Below are 26,536 nucleotides of genomic sequence, written 5' to 3'. Positions count from 1 at the left end.
GCTGTTCTGTTCTTTTAATTTGATCTTTACATCCTTTAAAAAGTTATTTCTAAAATTATAACTATGTGAGGTGATGGATATATTAACTAATTATATTGTGGTATAAATTTTGCAATACCTATTTATGTCAAATCATTACACTGTACACCTTAAACTTACACACTGCTATGTGTCAATTATATCTCGGTATAGCTGGGAAAAAATTAAAAGTTCTATTAATATTAACAAGACAATTACTTAACAAAATAAATTGGACATTCTTAATGGATTCTTCATACACAAAAATTAAAAAAATTTTATTATTTCTAGCATACTTGTATCTTGAGCTTGATCAGACAAGAATGTATTTTGTTAAAATTTCTTTGAAAGCTGTTGTTATGGTAATGATTTATATATTGAAATTATTGATAGGTTAATTTACTGTGATAAGGAAATTAAGGAATGGATGGTATTTAATATATTTTCTTTTACATGAATTCTTGAATAATATTAATTTTACAATTGGTATAAAAATTAAAATTAAATTTTTAGTTTTCTTCAATGTTTGCAAATCATGTCCCTTTATATTTATTTTCTCTTTTTTATTTTCTTTCTTTTTTTTTTTTTTTATTTCACCAGTTGCCATTAAATGAAAATAGAGTAGGTGAATGTTATAGGCTACATTTTGGTAGTGTGGTTTTTAATCTTACTTTTGAACAATACAGTTTTCTTGGAAAAGGTTTTTTACTGTAATTTTATTAAGGTACAACTCTAAATTATATAATTATAAATTTCACCCATTCTATTGCACAGTTCTACCTGTTTGGACAAATGTTATGTAAATGTTAGTTATGTAAAAACCACCACAGTCAAGATACAGAACAATTTCATTATGCTAGGAGATTCTCCCATACTCACTTGTAGTCAGTCCGTCCCCCACTTCTTAGCCACTGATCTATTTTCTGTCCCTACAGTCTTTGCAAGAATATTATATAAGTGGAGTCATACAATATACATGCTTTTGAGCCTGGCTTCTTTCACTTAGGATACTATGTTAGAGAATCATCCAAGTTATTGTGTGTATCCTAGTTCATTCCATTTTATTTATGAGTATTCTACTCATTTCTCAGTTGAGGTATATGGGAGTTGTTTGTAGTGTTTCCTGATTACTGACAAGCTGCTATAAAGTTTCATGTTCAAATTTGTGAGTGAACATAGCTTTCAATGATATGGTATTCTTAATTTTATAAGAAACTGCAAAGCTGTTTTCCAAAGTGGCTGTATCATTTTGCATTCCTTCCAGCAGTGTATAAATTTCAGTTGCTCTACATCCTTGCCAGCCATGGTATTGCCTCTCTCTCTCTCTCTCTTTTCTTAGACATTCCAATAAGAGTGTAGTTGTATCTCATTGTGGTTTTATTCTGTCTTTTGGGTTTTTTTAACATGTTTATTGGAATATAATTGCTTTACAATGGTATATTAGTTTCTACTTTATAGCAAAGTGAATCAGCTACACATATACATATATCCCCATATCTCTTCCCTCTTGCGTCTCCCTGCAGCCCTCCCTATCCCACCCCTCTAGGCAGTCACAAAGCACAAAGCTGATCTCCCTGTGCTATGTAGCTGCTTCCCACTAGCTATCTATTTACATTTGGTAGTATATATATGTCCATGCCACTCTCTCACTTCGTCCCAGCTTACCCTTCCCCCTCCCCGTGTCCTCAAGTCCATTCTCTATGTCTGCATCTTTATTCCTGTCCTGCCTCTAGGTTCTTCATGACCTTTTTTTTTTTTTAGATTCCATATATATGTGTTAGCATACAGTATTTGTTTTTCTCTTTCTGACTTACTTCACTCTGTGTGACAGACTCTAGGTCCATCCACCTCACTACAAATTACTCAATTTCATTTCTTTTTATGGCTCAGTAATATTCCATTGTAAATATGTACCACATCTTCTTTATCCATTCATCTGTCGATGGACACTTAGGTTGCTTCCATGTCCTGGCTATTGTTTATAGAGCTGCAATGAACATTGTTGTACATGACTTTTTTTTTTTTTTTTTTTTTTTTTGCGGTACGCGGGCGTCTCACTGCCATGGCCTCTCCCATTGCGGAGCACAGGCTCTGGACACACAGGCCCAGTGGCCATGGCTCATGGGCCCAGCCGCTCCGCGGCACATGGGATCCTCCCAGACCGGGGCATGAACCCACATCCCCTGCATCGGCAGGCAGACTCTCAACCACTGTGCCACCATGGAAGCCCTACATGACTCTTTTTGAATTACAGATTTCTCAGGGTATATGCTCAGTAGTGGGATAGCTGGGTCATATGGTAGTTCTATTTTTAGTATTTTAAGGAACCTCCATACTGTTCTCCATAGTGGCTGTGTCAATTTATATTCCCACCAACAGTGCAAGAGGGTTCCCTTTTCTCCACACCCTCTCCAGCATTTATTGTTTGTAGATTTTTTGATGATGGCCATTCTGACTGGTGTGAGGTGACACCTCATTGTACTTTTGATTTGCATTTCTCTAATGATTAGTTAGATGTTGAGCATTCTTTCATGTGTTTGTGGGCTATCTGTATATCTTCTTTGGAGAAATGTCTGTTTAGGTTTTCTGCCCATTTTTGGATGGGGTTGTTTGTTTTTTTGATATTGAACTGCATGAGCTGCTTGTACATTTTGGAGATTAATCCTTTGTCAGTTGCTTCATTTGCTAATATTTTCTCCCATTCTGAGGGTTGTCTTTTCATCTTGTTTATGGTTTCCTTTGCTGTGCAAAATCTTTGAAGTTTCATTAGGTCTCATTCATTTATTTTTCTTTTCATTTCCATTTCTCTAGGAGGTGGGTCAAAAAGGATCTTGGGCTTCCCTGGTGGCGCAGTGGTTGAGAGTCTGCCTGCCGATGCAGGGGACATGGGTTCGTGCCCCAGTCCGGGAAGATCCCACGTGCTGCGGAGCGGTTGGGCCCATGAGCCATGGCCGCTGGGCCTGCACGTCCGGAGCCTGTGCTCCACAACGGGAGAGGCCACAGCAGTGAGAGGCCCGCATACCAAAAAAAAAAAAAAAAAAAGGATCTTGCTGTGATTTATGTCATAGAGTGTTCTGCCTATGTTTTCCTCTACGAGTTTTATAGTTTCTGGCCTTACACTTAGGTCTTTAATCCATTTTGAGCTTATTTTTGTGTATGGTGTTAGGGAGTGTTCTAATTTCATTCTTTTACATGTAGCTGTCCAGTTTTCCCAGCACCACTTATTGAAGAGGCTTTTTCTGCATTGTATATTCTTGCCTCCTTTATCAAAGATAAGGTGACCATATGTGCGTGGGTTTATCTCTGGCCTTTCTATCCTGTTCCATTGATCTATCTTTCTGTTTTTCTGCCAGTACCATATTGTCTTGATAACTGTAGCTTTGTAGTATAATCTGAAGTCAGGGAGCCTGATTCCTCTAGCTGCATTTTTCTTTCTCAAGATTGCTTTGGCTATTCGGGGTCTTTTGTGTTTACATACAAATTATGAAATTTTTTATTCTAGTTCTGTGAAAAATGCCATTGGTAGTTTGATAGGGATTGTATTGAATCTGTAGATTGCTTTGGGTAGTATAGTCATTATCACATTATTGATTCTTCCAATTCAAGAACATGGTATATCTCTCCATCTATTTATGTCATCTTTAATTTCTTTCATCAGTGTCTTATAGTTTTCTGCATACAGGTCTTTTGTCTCCTTAGGTAGGTTTATTCCTAGGTATTTTATTCTTTTTGTTGCAATGGTAAATGGGAGTGTTTTCTTAATTTCACTTTCAGATTTTTCATCCTTAGTGTTTAGGAATGCAAGAGATTTCTGTACATTAATTTTGTATCCTGCTGCTTTGCCAGATTCATTGATTAGCTAGAGTAGTTTTCTGGTAGCATCTTTAGGATTCTTTACATAGAGTATCATGTCATCAGCAAACAGTGACAGTTTTAATTCGTCTTTTCTGATTTGGATTCCTTTTATTTCTTTTTCTTCTCTGATTGCTGTGGCTAAAACTTCCCAAACTGTTGAATAATAGTGGTGAGAGTGAGCAACCTTGTCTTGTTCCTGAACTTAGTGGAAATGGTTTCAGTTTTTCACCATTGAGAATGATGTTGGGTTTGCTTTGTCATATATGGCCTTTATTATGTTGAGATAAGTTCCCTGAATGCCTACTTTCTGGAGGGTTTTTATTATAAATGGGTGTTGACTTTTGTCGAAAGCTTTTTCTGCATCTATTGAGATTATCATATGGTTTTTATCCGTCAGTTTGTTAATATGGTGTATCACATTGATTGATTTGCGTATATTGAAGAATCCTTGCATTCCTGGGATAAACCCCACTTGATCATGGTGTATGATCCTTTAATGTGCTGTTGGATTCTGTTTGCTAGTATTTTGTTGAGGATTTTTGCATTTATGTTCATCAGTGATATTGGCCTGTAGTTTTCTTTCTTTGTGACATCTTAGTCTGGTTTTGGTATCAGGGTGATGGTGGCATTGTAGAATGAGTTTGGAAGTGTTCCTCCCTCTTCTATATTTTGGAAGGTTTTTGAGAAGGATAGGTGTAGCTCTTTGATAGAATTCGCCTGTGAAGCCATCTGGTCTTGGGCTTTTGTTTGTTGGAAGATTTTTAATCACATTCTCAATTTCAGTGCTTTTGATTGGTCTGTTTATATTTTATGTTTCTTCCTGCTTCCATCTCGGAAGGTTGTGCTTTTCTAAGAATTTGTCCATTTCTTCCGGGTTGTCCATTTTATGGGCATATAGTTGCTTGTAGTAATCTCTTATGGTCCTTTGTATTTCTGCAGTGTTAGTTGTTACTTCTCTTTTTTCATTTCTAATTCTATTGATTTGAGTCTTCTCCCTTTTTTTATTGATGAGTCTGGCTAATGATTTATCAATTTTGCTTATCTTCTCAAAGAACCAGCTTTTAGTTTTATTGATCTTTGCTATTGTTTTCTTCATTTCTCTTTCATTTATTTCTGATCTGATCTTTATGATTTCTTTCCTTCTGCTAACTTTGGGGTTTTTTTGTTCTTCTTTCTCTAATTGCTTTAGGTGTAAGGTTAAGTTGTTTATTTAAGATATTTCTTGTTGAGGTCTATCCCGATGGGGCTTTTCCTGTAAACCTACATCGTTGGAAACGCCTCATAGATTAACTGTGTGGTTTCGTTTACTCATAGAACTACCTGTTAGATCTGTGGGAAAGAACTACAAGACAGAGCTGCCAAGTAAACTGTGAAAAACCTAACAAACTTTTTATCTAAGTTATTGGCATATCCCAATGATCTGTACTGTTCTAGGGTGTGATAGCTTAGGAGTGAATATGATTTGAACCTAATACATTTTTAGAGGGTGTCAAATTCAGAACCAGGCAGATCCATCTCCTGGCCCTAAACATGGTCCTAAAGTAAATCACTTGAGGAAATTGGATCCCAAAGATTACAGGTGGGGAATTTTGAAGTGTGTCCATATTTCATTGGAGATCAAAGAAGCCTAACTAAAAGAATTGTGGGCTGACTCACATGATAACTTCTTTTTGAAAGGGCTATTTTATGTTGAAGATTATGAGTTTGGAGGAACTAAGGTGATTGGCAGTGGAAAGAATCAGAACATGTGAAATTCCTTAAAAATTTATTGACTTAGGGCTTCCCTGGTGGCCCAGTGGTTGTGAGTCCGCCTGCCGATGCAGGGGTCACGGGTTCGTGCCCCGGTCCGGGAAGATCCCACATGCCACGGAGCGGCTGGGCCCATGAGCCATGGCCGCTGAACCTGTGCGTCCGGAGCCTGTGCTCCGCAATGGGAAAGGCCACAACAGCGAGAGGCCCGTGTACCGCAAACAAAAACAAACAAACAAAATTTATTGACTTAAATAACTTTGTCTGTGTTACACATAATAAAAAAAAAAAACCTCGGGCTTCCCTGGTGGCGCAGTGGTTGAGAGTCCGCCTGCCGATGCAGGGGACGCGGGTTCGTGCCCCGGTCTGGGAGGATCCCACATGCCGCGGAGCGGCTGGGCCCGTGAGCCATGGCCGCTGAGCCTGCGCGTCCGGAGCCTGTCCTCCGCAACGGGAGAGGCCACAGCGGTGAGAGGCCCGCGTAACGCATTAAAAAAAAAAAAAAAAAAAAAAAAAACCTTTACAAAAAAAAAAAAGATATTTCTTGCTTCTTGATGTAGGATTGTATTGCTATAAACTTCCCTCTTAGAACTGCTTTTGCTGCATCCCATAGGTTTTGGGTCATTGTGTTTTCATTGTCATTTGTTTCTAGGTATTTTTTGATTTCCTCTTTGATTTCTACAGTGATTCATTGTGGTTTTAATTTGCATTTCCCTAATGACTAATGACGTTGGGCATCTTTCTTTGTGCTTTTTGCCATCCATATATTTTCTTTTTTGTTTGTGTGTTTTTTTGTTTTGCGGTACGCGGCCTCTCACTGTTGCGGCCTCTCCCATTGCGGAGCACAGGCTCCGGACGTGCAGGCTCAGCGGCCATGGCTCACGGGCCCAGCCGCTCCGCGGCATGTGGGATCCTCCCGGACCGGGGCATGAACCCATGTCCCCAGCATCGGCAGGCGGACTCTCAACCACTGCACCACCAGGGAAGCCCCCATATATTTTCTTTGGTGAAATATATATTCAAATCTTTGCCCCATCTTTAAAATGCATTACTTTCTTATTATTGGGCTTTGAGTTTGTTTGTAATTCTAGATACAAGTCCTTTATCAGATATGTGATTATAAAAACTTCCTCCTTGTCTGTGTCTTTCATAAAGCAGACATTTTTAATTTAAATGAAGTCCAATTTATTTTTTGTTCTTTGAATTATTGTGCTTTGGGCTGTGTATGTAAGAAATCATTGCCTAACTGAAGGTCACAAAACTTTCTTCTTTTTTTAAGTTTTAGAATTATAGATTTTACATTTATACTTATGATCCATTTTGAGTAATTTTTTCATAGAGTGTGAGCTTGGATAAAGGCTTTTTGTTTTTACTTTTGTTTTTTGCATATGTGTATCCAGTTGTTCCAGCACTATTTATACTTGGTGAAACTGTACTTTCTCCACCAAATTGCCTATTTATTTACCTTTGTCAGAAACCAATTAGCCATATATGTGTACAACTATTTCTGGATTCTTTTTTCCATTCCATTTGTCTACATGTTTATTCTTCCTTCAATACCACTCTCTTGATTACTGTAGCATTATACTAAGTCAGGAAATCAAGTATATGAATCTTTTAACTTCAAAGAGAAAGTGTATTCTGCTGTTTTTGTGTAGTGTTTTCTAAATGTCATTTAGCTTAGTTTAGTTGATAATGTTGTTCATGTCCTCCATATCCTCAGTGGTAATTTTTCTGCTTTCTCTATTAACTGCTGAGAGGGTGTGTTGATGTCTCCAGCTGTATTTGTGGATTTGTCTGTTTCTCTGTTCAGTTTTATCAGTTTTTGCTTCATGTATTTTGAAGCACTGTTGTTAGGTGCATACACATTTACATTTGTTATGTCATTTTGTGGAATAGACGTCGTAATAATTAAGTCGTGTTCATCTTTATCCTTATTTTGAAGTCTGGTTGACATGATATTAATATAGCTACTCCTGCTTTCTTTTGTCTAGTGTTTTCATAGTATCTCTCGTCTATCATTTTATTTTTAACCTATTTACCCTTTATATTTAAAATTGGTTAACTGTATATGGTGTATAGTTTGGTCTTGATTTTTTCAATCTAATCTGATGATCTTTACTTTGTTTTTTTGAACCTGAAGTAATGAGTCATTTATTAGAAACAAGTCATTGGCTGAACGAGTTTACGTATGACAAAAAATTTGGAGGGTACCCTAGTGTGGTAGATTTTCAGCATAAACAAAATTTTCTTAAAACAACATGGAATTATTTGTTTAGGTCATTGCTACAGATTGAGACTGAAGATTAAGTGGAGTCTGTTGTAGCATGTGACTGATGATCTTTATTTTGAATTGATATGCTTATAAAATTTACATTTAATGTAATTTTTATATGATTGGATTAAAATACACCATATTGTTAGTTGTTTTATTTTTTAATCTCTTATTTTGTTTTGTTCCCCAGCATTTCATTTCTGATTATTCCATTTTAGCTTCATTATTGATTTTTTTCTTTTAAAAATTATTTTATTCATTGCCCTAGGTTACACAATATACATCTTTAATTAATCAGAGTCTACTTTTAAATAATATCATACTACTTAACATGTAATATAAGGACTTAACAGTATTATCTCAAATTCTCCCATTCTTTGTGCTATTTTTGTCATACATTTTACTTTTACATATGCCATAAACAGTGAATTAATATTTCTGCTTTATACAGATATAATTTAGAGCAATTAAAAATAAAGAAAATAGAATTTTATATTTACCTCCATTTATTCCGTTGCAACTCTTTATTTCTTTGTGTATATGTTATATCTTACCACAGTTTTAAAAAAATGTGTTGAAATTGTTCTTACCTATTAACATTTACACCACCAGTTCCTGACTCTTGCTGGCTCTATTAAAAATTTGATGTGCGTGGGTGGCTTGGAATATGCTTGATTTGTATATTTCTTTTGTTCTTTCTTAGAATTTCAGAACCACTGGACTGAATGTATCATGAGAGGTCCTTTGGCCTAATCTTTAAAGTATGACAGATTTACTTCAACTGATCTTATTTTAAGACTTATCTGAAGTTCTCTAAGGTTGTACTTAAGCCTGCTCCATCTCTTTTTATCTCTGTCTTGTTCTCTTGCTCTCATGACTGGAGAGGAAGCATCAGGACCACAATGTCCTGCTTTTTAATGTTCTCTTTTTAGTAACTTCGCACATGTATCACATACATAAAGATAGTTATTGAGTTTCTTCTTACCATTCTGCATTACAAGTAAAAAACTTTCTCTACTTCTCCAAGTTTTTTATAGAGTGATAAATTTACTTTTTCTCTGTATATCTTTGACCATTTTAATAGGATTTTCTCCTGGACATTTCACGTAATCATTTTTGTTAGGCACGTGTGAGTAAGTGGTAGCAGTATTCACCAAGATGAAGGAACCGATATCTCTGTTGGACTAATATTGGCTCTGGGAGAATGCTAGGGAACCAAATGAAGTGGTATAAATTCTCAAGGGTTCCCAGCACCCTTGCCAAGTAGTGGAGACTTTCCTGACCCTTATAGCCTAGTGCTGAAATTAAACCCTCTCCCTGAAGCCATAAGGCTTACTCTTCTCCAGAGATGACTGAAGGCAACAGCCTTAGGCAGGTTACTTGTATAGCGTTGAGCTAGGAGAAAAAGAGCAGACAGGAAAATCTGAGCACACTATCTTTAGTTATGAGAAAAAAATCCTCTCAACAGTTGGGCCAGTCCTATAATAGAACTTATAAACACTTGTCAGTTATGAGGGTAAATGTAAGACATACTTATTTTCAAGCTTTCCCCTTAATTTCTTGTCCAAAGCATAACATTTTCTTTTTGTCTTTTTCCCCCTCAAGGGGTGCTACATCCATTGTATACAGATGCAAACAGAAGGGGACCCAGAAGCCTTATGCTCTCAAAGTGTTAAAGAAAACAGTAAGTTTATTTCATTATATAATAGCATCTCTAAGGGATCTGTGACCTGGAGAAGGCAGGAGCCCTGATTCAAAGGACAAAAGGGCCAGAGAGCTGCTATGTGCAGCTAACTCATTTGAATCATGATTATGAGAGTGCAGCCAAATGGGTTGTTTTTTGATGGAAATTGTGATTCTTTGAAAGCAACTGGATCTCAAATTAGATACGGTTGTGGGGAGGAGAAGTATGGAATGGAAAGACATTTAGAGTTTCCAGGTAAACTTTGCTTTGTCTAACTGTCATGTTTTCAGATATATATGTACATTTATATAATCTCCAATCACAATTTAATATACTAGAAAAGGTTGCTATTTAAAAATACCTAAATGAAACACAAATAGATGCGTTTGTTAAAGAAGTCATCAGCTTCTAACTTGATTTTCAAATGGTGGGTTTACTTCAGTAAAGTACAACCAGGCAAATGCTAATGTATCTGGGACTGAACCTGCTCGTTGAAGAAGTTCATATTTGAACAAGAAGGAAGGATTTTGTTTTCGGATTTTTTTTTTTTTTTTTACCCTAAGCTTGTAGGTGAGCTGAGGGGGCAAAAGTTACTTAGGCTCATCTCCAATAAGTAAGAAATGCTAAGGTGAGTGTTCAAAATACAAATGCCATCATATAATACTGGCATTTTTATACTCCCTGTGCCCCAGAGAATATTTGTCATTGTAATGCCCTACTTATACTTTCTGTCCTTAGGTAATTTCCCCTTATAAAACCACAAAAAGACAACATATTCTTTTATAGCAAATTCTTCCCTTTCTCAAATTTTATGTGAACAAATATGTGAAATATATATATTTCTGAAAACCCAGATGTAACATATGCTGAGGAGAGACATACTGTAACTTTTGAAGTCAAATAATACCTCTTTGAGGCCAAGGGATTTTTTTTTTCTAAAGTCAGCTTAATATCACCAACTGTTTATGTATTGTCTGGCACAGGGAAATTTTAGACTCTCATATAATGAAGAAGAGAATAATGGCACAATGTTTTCAGTCAAGTAGAATGACATTTTCAAACAATCTGTTAGAATTTAAGGCCACTCAAGCACCAAGAACAGTATAACTGAAGAAGGTAATAGTTTAAATGGCAATTGCTCCTAATAAGGTCTTTATTCTGGATTTCCTATTTGGTGTAGCCAATGATTCCAGAATGTAGAGGCAGCTTTTGATTGATAACCTTTGGAGTTTTCTCTTAAATCTATTTCTTATAGTCATAAAATGTATTTGAACTAAGGATTATTAAAATTTCATGAAATAGAATTTCCTGTTAAACATCTGCTTTTCATGAAAATATATTGGCATGCTTTAGCAGTAGTGACACAAGAGATGTTTTTGGACTTGGTTGTATCATTTCTTGCTGGTTAAAAAATTGTCAGTAAAATTTGTGTGTGGTTATTTTATTTTCATAGTTGAGGAAACTTTGAAAGGCACTAGCTATATAAACATCTAGGAAAATGAGTATTCAGAAATGACTTGTGAATGCTCAGAATCCCAAAGGACAAGGGGCTGGTTTAGAGAATATTTGTTTATGTCAAAAATCTTTGGATGAATTGGAATAAGAGAGAAGTGAAGACACTTGGTGGGTTCATGACTTTTATTCATTGAGAAAGTAAAGCTCTGATTTGCCCTCCCTGTCTTCTCTCCTCCACCTCTGTTGTGGAAACATCTTGTTCAGAAGACAGGCACGAAGAAAATGTGGACGGGAACCAAGTGTCAGATGGAGCTGCAGAGCGATGCAGTAAGGCAGATGTTGTCAAACACAGTTACTGTTGTACCAAATGGAATGAGAGAAATCCCCTGGAGAAACCTCAGTTTTTAACGTAGTTGGAATTCCCAGCATTGTCTCCTAGAATCAGCCATGCCCAGAGATGTATAAACAAGAGGAATAGCAGGCAAAACCTCAAAGAGAAATTGCCTCCAGTGTTTAATTCTATATAGGTCATGAAGAGAGAACTTCCTTATCCAAATGAAATGAATGAAGCCTATGATCTTATTTTAAGACTAAGAATCTATTTATGGAGGAAAAGTGATGTAGGGGAAACAAAGTATTCTTCTAGCAAATTCAGTTAAAGATCTGCTCTTGACGGGGAAAGTGAGCTTCAGAAAACTTGAATGATCTGTGTAATCTATTTATTAGATTGAGCCACATAAAACTTCATCTATTAAACTATTCTTGACCTATAAAAAATGACAATTTTATGTGGTTCAACTAACAACTTTGGGGCTACTATACCACTTCATTGGATAATTCCTTGGGTCCTCATTTTATGATTAGACCCAAACTTAAGAGGTTTGAAAGATTATCTGTCTACATCTGTTTGTCTGTCTATCATCTATCAACTATCTGTAAGAATTTCATAGGGCTGATGTAATAAACTACCATAAACTGGATGGCTTAGAACAATTAAATTTTATTCTTTTACAGTTTTGAAGTCTAGAAGTCTGAAATCAAGGGGATGGGACGGCAAGGTTGATTCCTTCTGAGGGCACTGATGGAGAATTTGTTCCATGCCTCTCTCCTAGCTTTTGGTGACCATCAGCAATGCTTGATGTTCCTTGACTTGTCATTGCATCACTCTAATCTCTATCTTCATTGTCACATGGCAGTCTTCTCCCTGCATGTCTTCATATCATGTTCCCTCTCTGCATGTCTGTGTTCACATTTCCCTCTTCATATAAGGACACCAGTTCTATTGGATTAGGGGCCCACCCTACTCCAGTATGACCTCATCTTAAATTAACTACCTATATTTACAACAACTAATTCCCAGATAAAGTCACATTTTTAAGGACTAGGGGGTTAGTACTTCAACATATTTTGGAGGGGGGAACACAATTCCATCCAAAATCCTATCAATAAAAGAGGACCTCTAAGGTGAATTTCAAAATATTCCACTCAATAATCTATCTGAAGTTGAATAAAACTTTTATCACATTCAAGAAACTAATAAACATAAGAAAACCTATCCATTTTATAGGTGATTAGATTCATATATAAATGTTTTTAAGTCCAAGAAAATTTCCCTATCTCTTCCACAAGTTAATTATTTGATAACACTAATCCTCTTCCCCAGGATCTGTTTAAAAGCTGTTTCAGGACAGTTTATCCAAAATTTATTTTGTGGCAATATTATGTTCCTTTCTCATAGCTTAATATTTTAGGAAGGATTTAGTTTACATAGGCAGTAAGGGACTTATTCCCCCTATAAAACACCCTGATTGTCATTAACAATCCATTAAGCACCCATATGTCTGAGTGATAGACAAAGACTCTAATTTATCCATAGGAAGATAGACTAAAGCATCTACTCTTATGGAGAAATCCACATTCCATTGGTTGTCAAGTACAGGACAGAATTAATACTGGTAATAAACATAAAGTAGCTTGTTATGTTCAGACAGTTGGGTATTTTGGCTAATAAAATATCCTTGTGGGAACTTAACATGTAATTATAATTAAAATATTTTAAATTACCATATATTTTATATGTGGATATAATACCATGTTCTTTATCTATAGACAAGTACAATTTCTAGAATTAGAATACATTAAAATACATATCGACCAACATCATTAATGTCTGCAACTTACGTTCAGATAGTTCACAATGAAAGAAAAGTGTGAGTGTGTGTATGTGTGTGCACATATAGGGAGAGAGAGAGAAAAAAAAATATGGCAAAAATCAATAGTTATTAAATTTAGGACAGTATACTAGTATCCATGCTAGATTTCAGAATTTCAGTATATGAGAAAATTTGAGTTAAACCAAACTTCAACATTGAGATCCTGTTCAACATAACTTTTCTCTGGACATTCAGAAAGCATTACAAGATTTTACAGTTTCTAAGTGTCCTGATAAACACCAGTGACTCTCTATTATAGATGTATTGAAGTGCCAGAAAACAGAAAATGATAATTGAACCAACTTTTTACTATACTGAAAATCCTGGACTTTTCCAGAAACAGTATCCATTTGTCTCATCAAGTCATTAATGAGGATAAAGCTTTGAGGGCAGTGAGGGTAAACAAGAGAGGAAAATGAATTGAAGGGCTCCTTTGGTTGTTTATTTTTTTTAATTTTTTTCCACATAGTATTAGAGATCCTTGGACTGAAGAACTCATCAAGTCACTAGGAGTGCCATACCTACTCTCCTCCTGGGAAAGGTGACCCATTTTGTAACTTTTTATTTTAAAACAGTTACAGATTCACAGGCAGTGCCATTTTTGTTGCCCATAAATACCTCATTACCTTGTATGTAATTGGCTTGCAGATATCAGTGAAACTTTTACTGTGAACTTTGTAAAACGAATCCAGGGTGAAGGAAACAAGGCTTCCTTTTTTCCTTCACTCATGAGCCTTTCATCATCTCCGTTTTATGCAATATTTAGAAGAAGTTGAAGTAGAGTAGAAAGATTTTCTAAGCTGCATCCTCAGATGAACAACTTTGGGGTGTTAAAAGATTCTGACAGACACAGGTAGTGGGACAATAAGTGATTTACAAGATGGGACCTTTTTATTGATGTTATTTAGTTACGTGACTTTTTAATATGCTGAACTTAAAACTGCACAGAAGGAAAATAATAGATTCAAGAAAATGTCAAAATTTGAACAGATTATGCAGATGGAACCTTCATTCTGGACTGACTTTTGCTGAGTTAAATGGAATCACAACTTTTGAAGAATTTTGGTGATAATGGAGTCACTACTTCAGGAATGAGTCACAGGCATTATCTCTTTTCCTAAGGAGTACATCCCTTAGGGTGTGTCTAAATAATCACACTCAGGCCCATCAATATGGCTCATTTTCAAGAACAGATTGAGATTTAAGAAAATTATGATCATCAATCATTTATAGTGTCCCTGGAATTTTGAAGACAAATATTTGAATTCTAAAATCATGATGACATTTCTAGCCATGTGGCTCAACTCTTGAAAAAGATTGCATTCAGATTGTTATAAAATCCTTGCATGAAATACCCAGTATTGAGCCTAAGAATTAATCTCAGTGTGTAAATTCAGAATTTATGAGTCTGAGAGCCAATCTCAGTGTATAAGTTCAGAATGTATAGGTCTTCTGACTCTCCTTAAGAATGGCTATGTGGTTGTGGGGTAAGATCATGGGCTGTGGAGCCAGACAACTTGAGTTCAGGATCACTTCTGCCACTTACTACCTGTGTGACCCTACAACAGCTATGTAAATCTCTCAATCTTAGTTTCTTCATCTGTGAAATGAGTTTAAGAACATCTAGCCCGTGACATTTTAGTAACAATTAAAATGAGATAACTTATGTAAAATATTTCTCAGCACCTAGGGAGCATGTAATAAATGGTGAACATTGTTCTTATTATTAATTGTAATGGGTTCACACAGATATTTTATATTATAATAGTATCAGCTCATTCTGTGTAATTCTCATATTTTCATTAGCTTGATTGAAAACTAAGCAGTAAGCAGCACCAGACATATTGTATACTGCTGTATGAATAAACTAATTATATCATTTGGGGATTGCTTTGAAAATATCTGCTAAAAATGGGTATATGTTTTACTATTATCAATAAAATTTAACGTGACACTAAAGATTTCTGGTCATATGACCTCATACTTAGACAAATCTTGGATGCCCGTGATTCCTAGATTTGGAACACTTTCAACCCTACTGCTCTATTCTGATTCTTGACATTGGAGCACTGTGACTTGATCCATAGTTTAGAAGCTGTTTTAGGTCTAAATTTTGTCATATTTTAGTTATTGTAATGTAAAGTGATCTATAGATTTCTGGAAAGGCTTTTCTTAAATAATTTAATTAGCATTCACCTAGTAAATGTTCCTAGCTTTTTTTTTTTTTTTTTTTTTTTTTTTTTTTTTTTTTGTGGTACGCGGGCCTCTCACTGCTGTGGCCTCTCCCATTGCAGAGCACAGGCTCCGGACGCGCAGGGTCAGCGGCCATGGCTCACGGGCCCAGCCGCTCCGCGGCACGTGGGATCCTCCCGGACCGGGGCACGAACCCGCGTCCCCTGCATCGGCAGGCGGACTCCCAACCACTGCGCCACCAGGGAAGCCCTGTTCCTAGCTTTTATAAAATTTCCATTAAGTGCTAAAGGATAAAAGAGGCCTTTTATCCTCCTCTCAGTTGAAGAGCCGCACGTTGTGACTTGCTAATCATTCTGTGAGTTAGTTTTTAATTTGTATTCATTTTTCCTTATGTTCTTATGAATTAGCTCTTTGAGTATGTAACTATGATGCTGCTGGAGACTTTGAAAAGTTGCTCTAGATTAAATTACAGAATGTACACAGGCCTCCCTCAAATTCTTGGTAGTTGAATCTCCAGGATGTCTCCATTAGAGGAGTATTCAGGTTTTTCAGTTCTGAAATAGAAATAATAACATTTATACCACTTGGCAAACTGAGGATTACCTGCTCTTGTCTCTTTCTGTCTAACCTTTGGGAACATGGAAAACTGATCACAGGCCATTCATTTTTCAATTTCTGTGATATACGTAAGAGAGATGGCTAGGTCAATCTGAGTTAAAGATATGCATCTATTAAACACTGCTATAACTACTTTTAACAACTAATGGGTATGCTCTAGAAGTGGAGTCAGGGTCTCCCTTGGTCAGTGATGGAGAGGAGAATAATAAATCACTAGCTCAAATAGACTTTTTGGGCCCAATAGAGGTCTCAGAACACATTAAGGAAAGTAGCTTGCCGATAACAAGCTGTGTCAAGTGAAGTGAAACTTCTTCAAGCATTCTGTCAGTTGGAACCTATTGATTTTCATAGGGACTATTAAGCCAGGTTTCCTGGAATAGGAATAGGGATATTTCTATTCAGTTTGTGACAAGTATATGTCTACAAGAGAAGAGAGGTAGCAGGGTGGAATGTTAAAATCTTGGCCTGATTTGTATGCTTTACCGTTCAAAGATCCACTTGGAAGTCTGAACATTCTTGCAGAGAACTAGTCGTTGCAGTTTGATTTGTTTTCTTCCTTGATAGAAACGCTGCTAGAATCTGTCACAATTCAGCTCACTTATCTATCCTCTCATTTTATTGATCTTTCACAGGCATTTTGTTGCCTTTTAAAAAGTAAACATAATTCAGAGGCAAGCTGATACAAGGGAAGTAGGGAGAGAGAGATTGAGAATATAGGCACTGGCCTGTGTGCTATTACCCAGAAAGAAACATACTTTGCAGTTACACCATCTACTCAAGTTATCACATTTAACCCTCTAGTACTTTCTTTTTTTAATTTTATTTGTTTTTGGCTACGTTGGGTCTTCGTTGCTGCGCACGGGCTTTCTCTAGTTGCCGTGAGCGGGGGCTACTCTTCGTTGTGGTACACGGGCTTCTCATTGCGGTGGCTTCTCTTGTTGCGGAGCATGGGCTCTAGGTGCACGGGCCTCAGTAGTTGTGGTGTGCAGGCTCTGTGGCTCACGGGCTCTAGAGCGCAGGCTCAGTAGTTGTGGTGCACAGGCTTAGTTGCTCCACGGCATGTGGGATATCCCCGGACCAGGGCTTGAACTTGTGTCCCCTGCATTGGCAGGCGATTCTTAACTACTGCACCACCAGGGAAGTCCCAACCTTCTGGTACTTTTACAAGTAGTGAGTGGTTGGATCTAAAGTGATCTTCACCCTTTATATGAAGCCTGTGGAGGCAAAAAGGAGGTGACTAGCCCAAACCAGAGGAAATCTTAGGAAGAGCTTATGTTACCATACCCTAGTAGAAGAAAGAGACTAGAAACTTCTCAGAGAACTGAGTGGGAAAGGCCTTGTAACCAAAGGAGAGGTGCTGGGCAGCAGGAAAGTTGAGAGGAGCCCAAGGAGATCAGAGTTGGGGAGTGGTGCCTGATGGACCACAACCAGGAAAGCTGAGAAGGAACACAGATCAGCCTCAAAGCAAACTTAGGATTCCTATCTTAGTGAGAAGGGGAAAAGCTATAATCTTAGTGTTAACAGGGAAAAACATTTTAACAAATTTTTATTTTTATATTTCTTTATGGTACAAAGTTGAATGATGATCAAAGCTGTGTTCATCCAGACAATGTAAGAAGAGCGGAGAGAAAGAAGGCTAAGAGAAGATTAAGTCCTGAAACTCCAAAACCATTAATTTGCTGAAAGAGAGAAAATGAATGACTGTGTGCAAAGGATATTGATTAGAAGAGATCCAAATAATTTTCAGTATTGAATTAGCTTAACAACAGCTTTTTTTTTAAAGTAAGCATTTTCAAATCACCATATGCCACTCCAGCAATTTTAACAGTAAAGAAGCATAATGCTAATAAGAATGGGACCCACACTTAATTATTCAACAATATGTAGTAGCCCCTTTCATATGTTAATGCAACAATGCCTCATGGGACTGTTTTACTTAAGGGAGTTTTAGAGAAGGGATGTTTCCCCAAAGGACACAATAGCATGGAGAATTTGAACGCAGGACTTTTGAGTCCCAAATCTGAGCCCTTTCTATTGATACCAGCTAGGTCCTGAAAGAGAAAAAGACCAAAAAAAAAACAAAAGTAAGGAATAAGCATGGCCCAGATATGGGACTGAAACTAGATGTTGCTCCTTGCTAATCTGATAAAGGATGAAAAAGCCTTTGTTGACACACAGACACAGAAGCTGAGTGCAGTTCAAGTCACACTGTGAGTGAGCAAGAGTTTCCTGTGTGCAGAGAAAACAAGCAACATATTTCTTTTCCAAATGTTACTAAAACTTTAGTTTAATGCATCTCAGTATAAAATATCCACTAACAAATGAAAGAAGAATAACGAAGGAGTGTGTAATGTACAAAACATTGCCGGGTGTGGCTCTCTTTGCCTTTTGTCTTATGCGTAGGTAGGATGCAGTGATGGTCCCACATGTGGCTGTGTATATGGAGTTCCAGTTTGCTCTCTGCTCTAAGTGTCAGTATCACAGGGTACATTCAGTACATTCAAAGCTACTCATACTTATCTCTACCCCAGAAGTCTGAAAAATGTATCAAATGGATAGTTATATCTACGATGCTTTTTTCCCCACAGAATACCACACTGTCACTGGGAAGATTTTTGTTTGAAATTTTGAGATCAGAATAGTTTAGAACTGTTTTTCCATCATAGCGTCAGGACATATTTGGGTGTCATGATCAGTTTCAAAATCAAAGTGGATCCAATATTACTATCATCATCTTTAAATTTTGACATATTTTATGAAGGGGAATGTGGATGAGTGTCACGATTTACCTACCATATTTATATCTGCAAAAAAAAAAAAAAAAGAAATTTAAGTATTCTTTGTGTTCTATGATGATTAAAATTCTTCCTGAATCTGATACCAACTGGATATCTGGGGGGAAAGGTACTTAAATTTTTCAGTCAAAGATATCTTAGTTTTTTACAGTTTAAGAGTCTCTTTTAGTTTAAAAGAATTTCTTTAGAGTAAATATTCAGTATAAATTCAGCTCTCTCTCAGAGCTGTTTCTCCCTCACTCTGTTCTTACCACATTGGCTTCTGGGTTCAAGGGCAGCTACGTAACACATGGGAGCATGGTCTCTACGGTGAGGATAAAGCAGCCGTGCACCACAGCCATCGCCAGATGCTTACTACATTAGAGACAGGGTTAGGCAAGGGTATTAGCAGCAATAGACAGCTGGGGAACACATCATGGGGTTGAATAATGATCAGACATTCAGAGACAGGACCAGACCAGCCCACTGCATGGATCATAGGCCCCTTTCCACTGCCCTCTCTGAGCCCTGACAGTCCTGGAAACTATCAAGAGAGGAAGCAATGGTAGGGCATTAGCATGGAATGTATGCATATCTACCCAATTAGTCATACATGGAACTTTTATGCTCTGAGCCGTTTAATCCAGAAGAGATTTAAGGACAGGCTGTTGGGAGTGCATTGAGGAGATGCATATAACTGTAAAGAAAAAGACTTTTGAGAAGGACTGAGCTGACATGCTTTAGTTATTGATTTCTGGAAACATCTGAACCCTTCAGAAAAAATGAAGCTCTGGGTTAAGATGTTAAGATGCTTCCTCACCAAGGAAGGCAAATCCAGACTTCTACAACGAGAAACAGCTACTGCTGTCGACTTAAAAAAAATGCACAATGTGAGAGTTGTGAGTCAAGTTTTATTTGGGGCAAAATGAGGACTATAGCCCGGGAGACAGCATTTCAGATAGTTCTGAGAAACTGCTCCAAAGAGGTAGGGGGGAAGGTCAGTGTATATGTGATTTTGGTAAAGGGGGAGTATATACAATCAAGCACATATATTTTGCAGAAGGTTTCTGCTCGTCATGAGGAGCAGTGGTCACCATGAAGGATTTTAGTGCTTTTCTAGATATGAGGAGATATGAGAATTGGGCTCATAAAATCAAATCCTGAATATATCTAACTATCTGAAGACCTGTTCTGCCAGTTTTCCCAGAGCGCAGAGTTTCTCATTTCTGCTCTCTACCCTGAACTCCTTTCAGGGGGTGTTGAAAATCCGCAGCTGCAGCAGCACATGATTTAATCCTTGTAGAGGCAGATGACAAGCGCCAATTCGTTGTTGACACTGCCATGGAACAAAATCAACAAGGGAATTTTTTTTCAAACCTTAAATCATTAAGATTTCTTGTATCTCTTTCCTATTCCAGCCCCAGAGCATTATTATATCACTTTTAGGGTCATTTAAAAGCCTTTTGTGTCTACAGCCTGTTCTTTTCCTTTCTTTAAGGAAGTTTTTAGCATTTTTGAACAATATTAACCAGGGTATCTGAAAGTCTTAATTGTCTTAGAACATCAAGGAGCTAAAGCTTCTAAGAGTGTCTAGGTGTTCCCCTATTCAAAGCTATCCTCAGTAAGGGATTCAACCCCAAGATGTAACTGATGAGACTTAAATGCTAATATTTCCAGGAGTACTTTTTGGTTTTGTTATTTGATAGGTTACAAAGTCATAAGCTTCTTGAATATGTAAATTCTCAGTTTAGTATCTCATAGATGATCACTTAGTTTTAGGATCAAAGGGAGATCTCAGAGCCTTGAAAATATATGCCCCTCACTTCAAATGGTTTGGGAATTCTGCAACCGAGTCATTGCTGTCCAACTGAAAGCAATATAAAATGAGAACTAAATATTGCTGTTTTCATGCCTTCTTGGTAATTTTTAGAGTATTTTGAAAAGTACTGCCTTGACCATGTGAAAACAACTAAAAAGAACAAAAAAGAAATGATGAATTTGTTTCAGTTCTATTAGAACTTGAATGTCTATAGGACCTGGCTGATACTCAGGTCTGTAGTAACCCAGGTGTGACCCTGATGGTCAACAGTAATTAATAAACATAAGAAATGGCCTTAAAACTTCCGTGGAGCTTAACCACAGTAGTACAGCTCTCATCCCAGTCTTGAAAAAAAGGTGAAGGAAGGTGCTTAAATTTGAATGCAAATAGGCACCAATCCCCCTCTTTGATTACCATTCAGCAAGAAGATTATATTGGACATAGTTTAAGATTTTAATGAAGTTGTCTTCCACACTTTTAGGGAAAAAAAGATAAAGCTATATTTTCACGTTTATTAGGCATTTTTCCTTTCTAGGGCTGGAATACCCTCATAAATACTTGTATTTCTATACTTTGTTTTAGTTGGATTAATTTTTATGTGAAGACAGAAAATTGGAAATAGAAGACTAGGAAGTATCTACCTTACTTTTACAAATTCTTTCAGGAAAGGCACTGAACATCTATCATGAGCCAGGAGATTTCGTATATATTCTCATTTAATCCTTACAACAATAACACGGTAGGGTAGCAATTATTATCCCCATCTTGTCCATGAAGAAATTGAAATAATCCTCACATAGGATAAGAGACTTTATGAAGGGCTCTAAATGGTAGGGCCAGAATTCAAATTGCATTTTTTAAAAAAGTACAACCAAGGATGTTCATTACAGAATGATTTATATTAGTAACAAAACGTAGGCAGTTGTAAGTGTCTAACCATAGGATAGCCATTAATGACACAGGGACTTTAGGAAGCTCTTTTTTACATTCTGCTTATGAACATTGGGTATTCATAAAACTTTATGGTATTTTCAGTGAACACTGTAAGATTGTATTTCCATATTTGAAATATATAAGGAAATATATTGTATTTCCATATTTGAAATATATAAGGAAATATGCACAGTTTTAAAAACTGAAAGGAAATAAACCAAAATGATAATGTTACAATGGTACTCACTTTTATTTTTTATATTTTATATATTTTTTTTAAAGTGGCTGATACCTTTATAAAAATTTATATATGTGTTTATTTTCTTCCAGCCCTGGCAACATGAACATAAAAGAAAATTTGGGAGGCTAACATTATATTCATTTTTTGTAAGCACCTGATATCAATTTCTTTTTTGCATGGATTTGACCATGCAGGTATTGAAGTCACCTCATTGGGGAATATGTGAATAGGAACCCAGCAAAGCTTTTCTTTTGAACTGTCCCTTGACTGGCACAAAGACAAAGCAGAAAATTCATAGCTGCATCCCTAGAATTCTCTGCTTACCAAGGATCTCACTTCTCCTTCTGTGGGAATGCATAGTATACTCCAGTTTTCACTCTTCTGTTGTCTAATTTTCATCATTTCACTCTCATTTAATCTCCTCTGTGGTTATGTTTGATACACAGCATGTATCACACTAAAGGCCAAGTGTGCTGGTTGAAGAAGAAGCTGTGAAAGCTCTATATCCTGTGAGGAATATCAGTACCTGCTGCAGTGGATTTAGAAAGTCAGTTAACTTCACCAGAGCTTTTGTTAATTATATTTCTTGGAGCATTCCCCATTTACCCATGGGAGAGTGCAATCTTGAATAAGTGGTATAGTGACCCTTTATGGCTCACAATTTATAAATCACAAGCTATTATCTGTGTAGGCTCTAGAAGATCTGGGTACTTAGCTCTGCCTGTGAGACAGGCATTCTCCACTCCATTGGTGTTGATAACATGACAAAAATGTCATACGGATTTGAAGGGCAGGAGAAGTGACTAACCACATCTAATCTCATCTAACCAGAGCTGTTAAACCAGGGATTTTTTTCCTTTGAGCCCCCAACCTTTTGTATTCAAACACTAGTACCATCCTCATTTATTTATTCAATAAATTTATATACCAGGTGTTGGTAAATAACGCTGGCGGTACTAATGTGTAAAAAATGGACAAGCCCTTGCTGTCATAGAGCTTATGTTCTGGTGGAAGAAACAAATAATGAATTTGTAACTAAATGGTAACATAGATTTGTGTAAATTTTATAAAGGGATTAGAGTGATGATTATGTGTTTAGCTACCTTTGATGCAGTGACCTGGGAAGGCCTCTCATTTGTTTTCTGAGTGAAGTGAGAAGGTCTAGTGGAAGAGGGCGTGGCAAGTGTGAAGGCCTTGGAGCTTGGTCTGGGAGTTGAGTGGCCTGTATATATAGAGAAAAATGACATTAGCTCAAAAGGGTAAGGCCACCCCATCCTGAGTTTTAAGGCCTTGGTAAAGAGTTTGCATTTACTCTTAGAACAATGGGATGCCAACATTTAAGTTGGAGAGTGACAGGATCTGATTTACATCTTAAAGATATCACTTTGTCTGCTGTGTGCAGAGGGAATGATTGCAAAGACTAAGAATCAAAGCAGGGAGACTAGTTAGGAAGTATTAAAATACTTCTGCAGCCTTTAAAGTAAGTCAGACCAAAATGGTGACATGGTATAATTAATTTCACGTGAAGAAGGGAGTGATCAAATATATCGAATGCTGCTGAGAGTAAGATAAGATCAGAAAAGTAGTTAGTCTCCTCCAAGGAGACCACTGATTTCTTCTGTAAAAGCAGTTTTGGAGGAGTTCTTGGGGTGATGCCAGATTGAATTTCACTGACAAATATATGGGGAAAGGGAGGAGGAAGTGGAGAAAATGCAGAGGCAGCTCTGGAGAGGTTTTCTGCTAAGGGGAGCAGAGCTACGCTTTGGAAGCAGGAAGAGGGGTGAGGGACTGAAGGGTGAGATCTTTTTAAAGATAAGAGATATTAAATGAAGGTTACCCCCATATATTCTTAATGCCAGGGAGAGATACAGAGATGAAAGAAATAGGAGAGAGAGGTGTATAAAATCTAATGTCCTTTCTACTTTATATATCATGTTCTCTTCCCTTTTCTCTTTCCCTCTGATAAGCCAAACCTGTTTCTAGAGAAAGTCTGGCATCAGCCAGATCTTTTGTATAAACTTTGTTCAGCTTGTTATCTATCCTAGGAATATTTTAAGCCTCCTTCATTCACTGTCAAGTAAAAGACTGTTCCCCGTGAAAGAATTTCTAGCATCTGTGAGCAGGAAGTCTTATACTTTAGACTCTAAGAATGAAAGAGGAGAGGTTACCTCCTTTGGAAGAGCTGCTGTCTTCTGAACCTACCTGATTTACAGAGGTTTCAGGTTCTGAAAGACAAGTGTTTTTCTTTCTGGGTTGAGCTTCTGAGAGCCATTTTTGTCTTCTTAAATTCGATTCCAATCCTTGGGATCCTTCTCCATTGGAAAGCTCTACTTTTCCCCTTTTTGCCTCCCAGATGTTTTAGAGTCTGCAGAGAGTAGGAAGTGGCTATTACGGAACTACCAAAGAATACTGTTGCACAATTTTCAAAGCCAAGCTTATCTGAGTGAAATGCTTATTAGTCTTCTCATACTGGTCAGAACCATATTGGCATTATACTAGTCTTGTTAAATGTAAAACAGAATACTGGTTTCTCTACAGTTTACTTTTTCTGTCGGTCCCACCCCACCATGTCTATTGCTCATCACTGCCTCCACCTCTGAACCGTCACCTCCTCTGCGTAGCTGCCCCTACCGTTCTCCTCTCCATTGAGTCCAAAGTCACACGGAAATACCTGGGAAAAGAACATTCAAGACAAAGAACTATCAAGTACAAAGTGGAAAGGCTCAGAAGTGGAAATGATCTTGGCTTCTGGAAAGATCAATTCAATGATCAGTGAGCTGTAGTAAAAGGGGATGAATGGTAGGTGAGTTCAGTCCAATGGACAGGGACACGATATTATTAGCATCTTTCTAAACCTATTTATTCACCATCTCAGTAAATGGCAATATTATTCTACCCATTTCTCAGGTGGAAAAACAAGCAGTCAACCTTTGCATTTCTCTTTCTCTTATACCCCATAACCAGTCCATCTTCAAATACTGTTGGTTCTTAAAAAAAATGTTCATCTACTTCTCACTCACCTCCTTCATCACTAGCACCTGGGTCTAAGTAAGTCACCATCAACTCTCACCTGGATAACTGCCATAACTTCTTATTGAGTCTCTCTGATTTAACTCTTCCAATTATCCTCCCATCCTCATCCCTACAAGAGTCAGAGTATCCGTTTTTTTGTTTTTGGGGTTTTTTTTTTTGGTTTCACTGCTTGGCCCTGTGGGATATTAGTTCCCCAACCAGGGATTGAATCCGGGCCCTCAGCAGTGAGAGCACAGAGTCCTAACCATTGGACCGCCAGGGAATTCCCAAGTGTGAGAGTATCCCTTTAAAAATTAACTGAAGTCATGTCATTCCTCTCTCAAAATCTTCCAAATGTGTCTGACCTCTCTGATACAAAAATATCAAGTCCTTACCATGTTCAACCTGGCTTCTGGCCATTAGGAGACTCTGTCATCATCTACTGTTTTCCTCCTGTGTCACTTTCCTCTGGCTAAACTGGCCTCTTTGTTGGAGGCATAAGGGAGGAGAAATGGTTTGGACATAGCAATGACTAGCAAAAAGGACACCCTGTCCTCCTTCCAGGCCCTATGGTACCTTTCCTACTGGCATGAAAACAAGTCACCACTTGGGAAGACCCTAAAGAAAGTAAGGTAGTCATGAGATGCCCAGGTTTCTGTTAGGTCAAGAAGATAAAGAAATAATCAGACTTGGCTAAAATTGTGTAGCTGTTGGAGATATTAGACTCAGATAGGAAAACCTCAGTATTTTTCTCAGTGTCCCACATTTGATTTTTGCATTTTCAAATAGCAGTTCCTAGCTTTCAAATCCTTGTAGGCTAAAACTGTCATTCTTGAATTTAACAAAGCTCCAGTTGTCAAGTCTTTTCACCACACGTGTTAGTGCCAGCATGTACTTGTTGATATGTCAGAAAACAGGATGCTAAATTAAGCAGAAGCTATGCAGAAAAGAATTGTGAAAATTTAAAGGTATTTGTCTGCTTATTTACCCATTAATAATTTACGTTTTGCCTCTTTCCACAAAGGATTTGAGGAGCACAGTTCTGTACTTCACATCATGTTCTCTGGTTATTGTTAAAACCAAAAATGAGCCTAAGAAGCCAGAGAAATAGCAGAGAGACAAAATAAGACTTATGGTCTCAATCTCTACAAAGAAAATGAATTCTTTTTTTTTTTTTTTCACCGTACCTCAAGGCATGCAGAGCTTACCCAACCAGGGATCGAACCCTTGCCCCCTGCAGTGGAAGCATGGAGTCTTAACCACTAGACCACCAGGGAGTCCCCCTGCAAAGAAAATGAGATGAAGCTGAGCATTTTATGTGGAAATGCTGCTTTACTTGTCTGAATCCTGGAAGAAGTACAGCAGTAGTCTCTACTCGTTTAGGTCACCCCAACTTGCCAAGAGTATTTGAAGTTTCAGAGTCCACACAGATCTAGACCACATCTGAGATAGCCAAGAGGATCAAGACCACCAGAAATCTGGTGCTGTAGTCCCTCTCCTTTTCTCCAATTCATTCACCACCTCTGTCTCTATCCATCATTCTCACATGCAGAAACTGGTTTTCCTTTTTCTTCCCCCTTAATTCCTCATTACTTTCTTCTCACATATTTTTCAATTCTTCCTGCTTTTCTTCCCTCAACCTTTCCAGTCCCAGCACAGGAGTATATTTGCTGTGTATCTCAATGAAGGGCCCACAT

General features: G+C 37.4%; 1 protein-coding gene and 1 non-coding gene across 4 annotated transcripts in view; both read left to right on the top strand.

Moving 5' to 3' along the window:
- CAMK4 (calcium/calmodulin dependent protein kinase IV) overlaps positions 1-26,536 on the top strand; it is a 239,444-nt gene that overhangs the window by 112,635 nt on the left and 100,273 nt on the right. For all 3 annotated transcript variants that reach the window (XM_032626763.1, XM_032626762.1, XM_032626761.1), the window contains exon 3: positions 9,503-9,581. In XM_032626763.1, coding sequence (XP_032482654.1) covers positions 9,503-9,581 — 79 coding nt within the window. The remainder of the gene's footprint in view (positions 1-9,502; positions 9,582-26,536) is intronic.
- Positions 5,098-5,228, top strand: LOC116752424. Its single transcript, XR_004349495.1, has one exon. It is a non-coding gene; the product is annotated as a small nucleolar RNA SNORA18 (small nucleolar RNA).

The sequence above is a fragment of the Phocoena sinus genome, chromosome 3 (assembly GCF_008692025.1).
Source record: "Phocoena sinus isolate mPhoSin1 chromosome 3, mPhoSin1.pri, whole genome shotgun sequence".
NCBI lineage: Eukaryota > Metazoa > Chordata > Mammalia > Artiodactyla > Phocoenidae > Phocoena > Phocoena sinus.
This window is presented reverse-complemented; position numbering and strand designations above follow the sequence as displayed.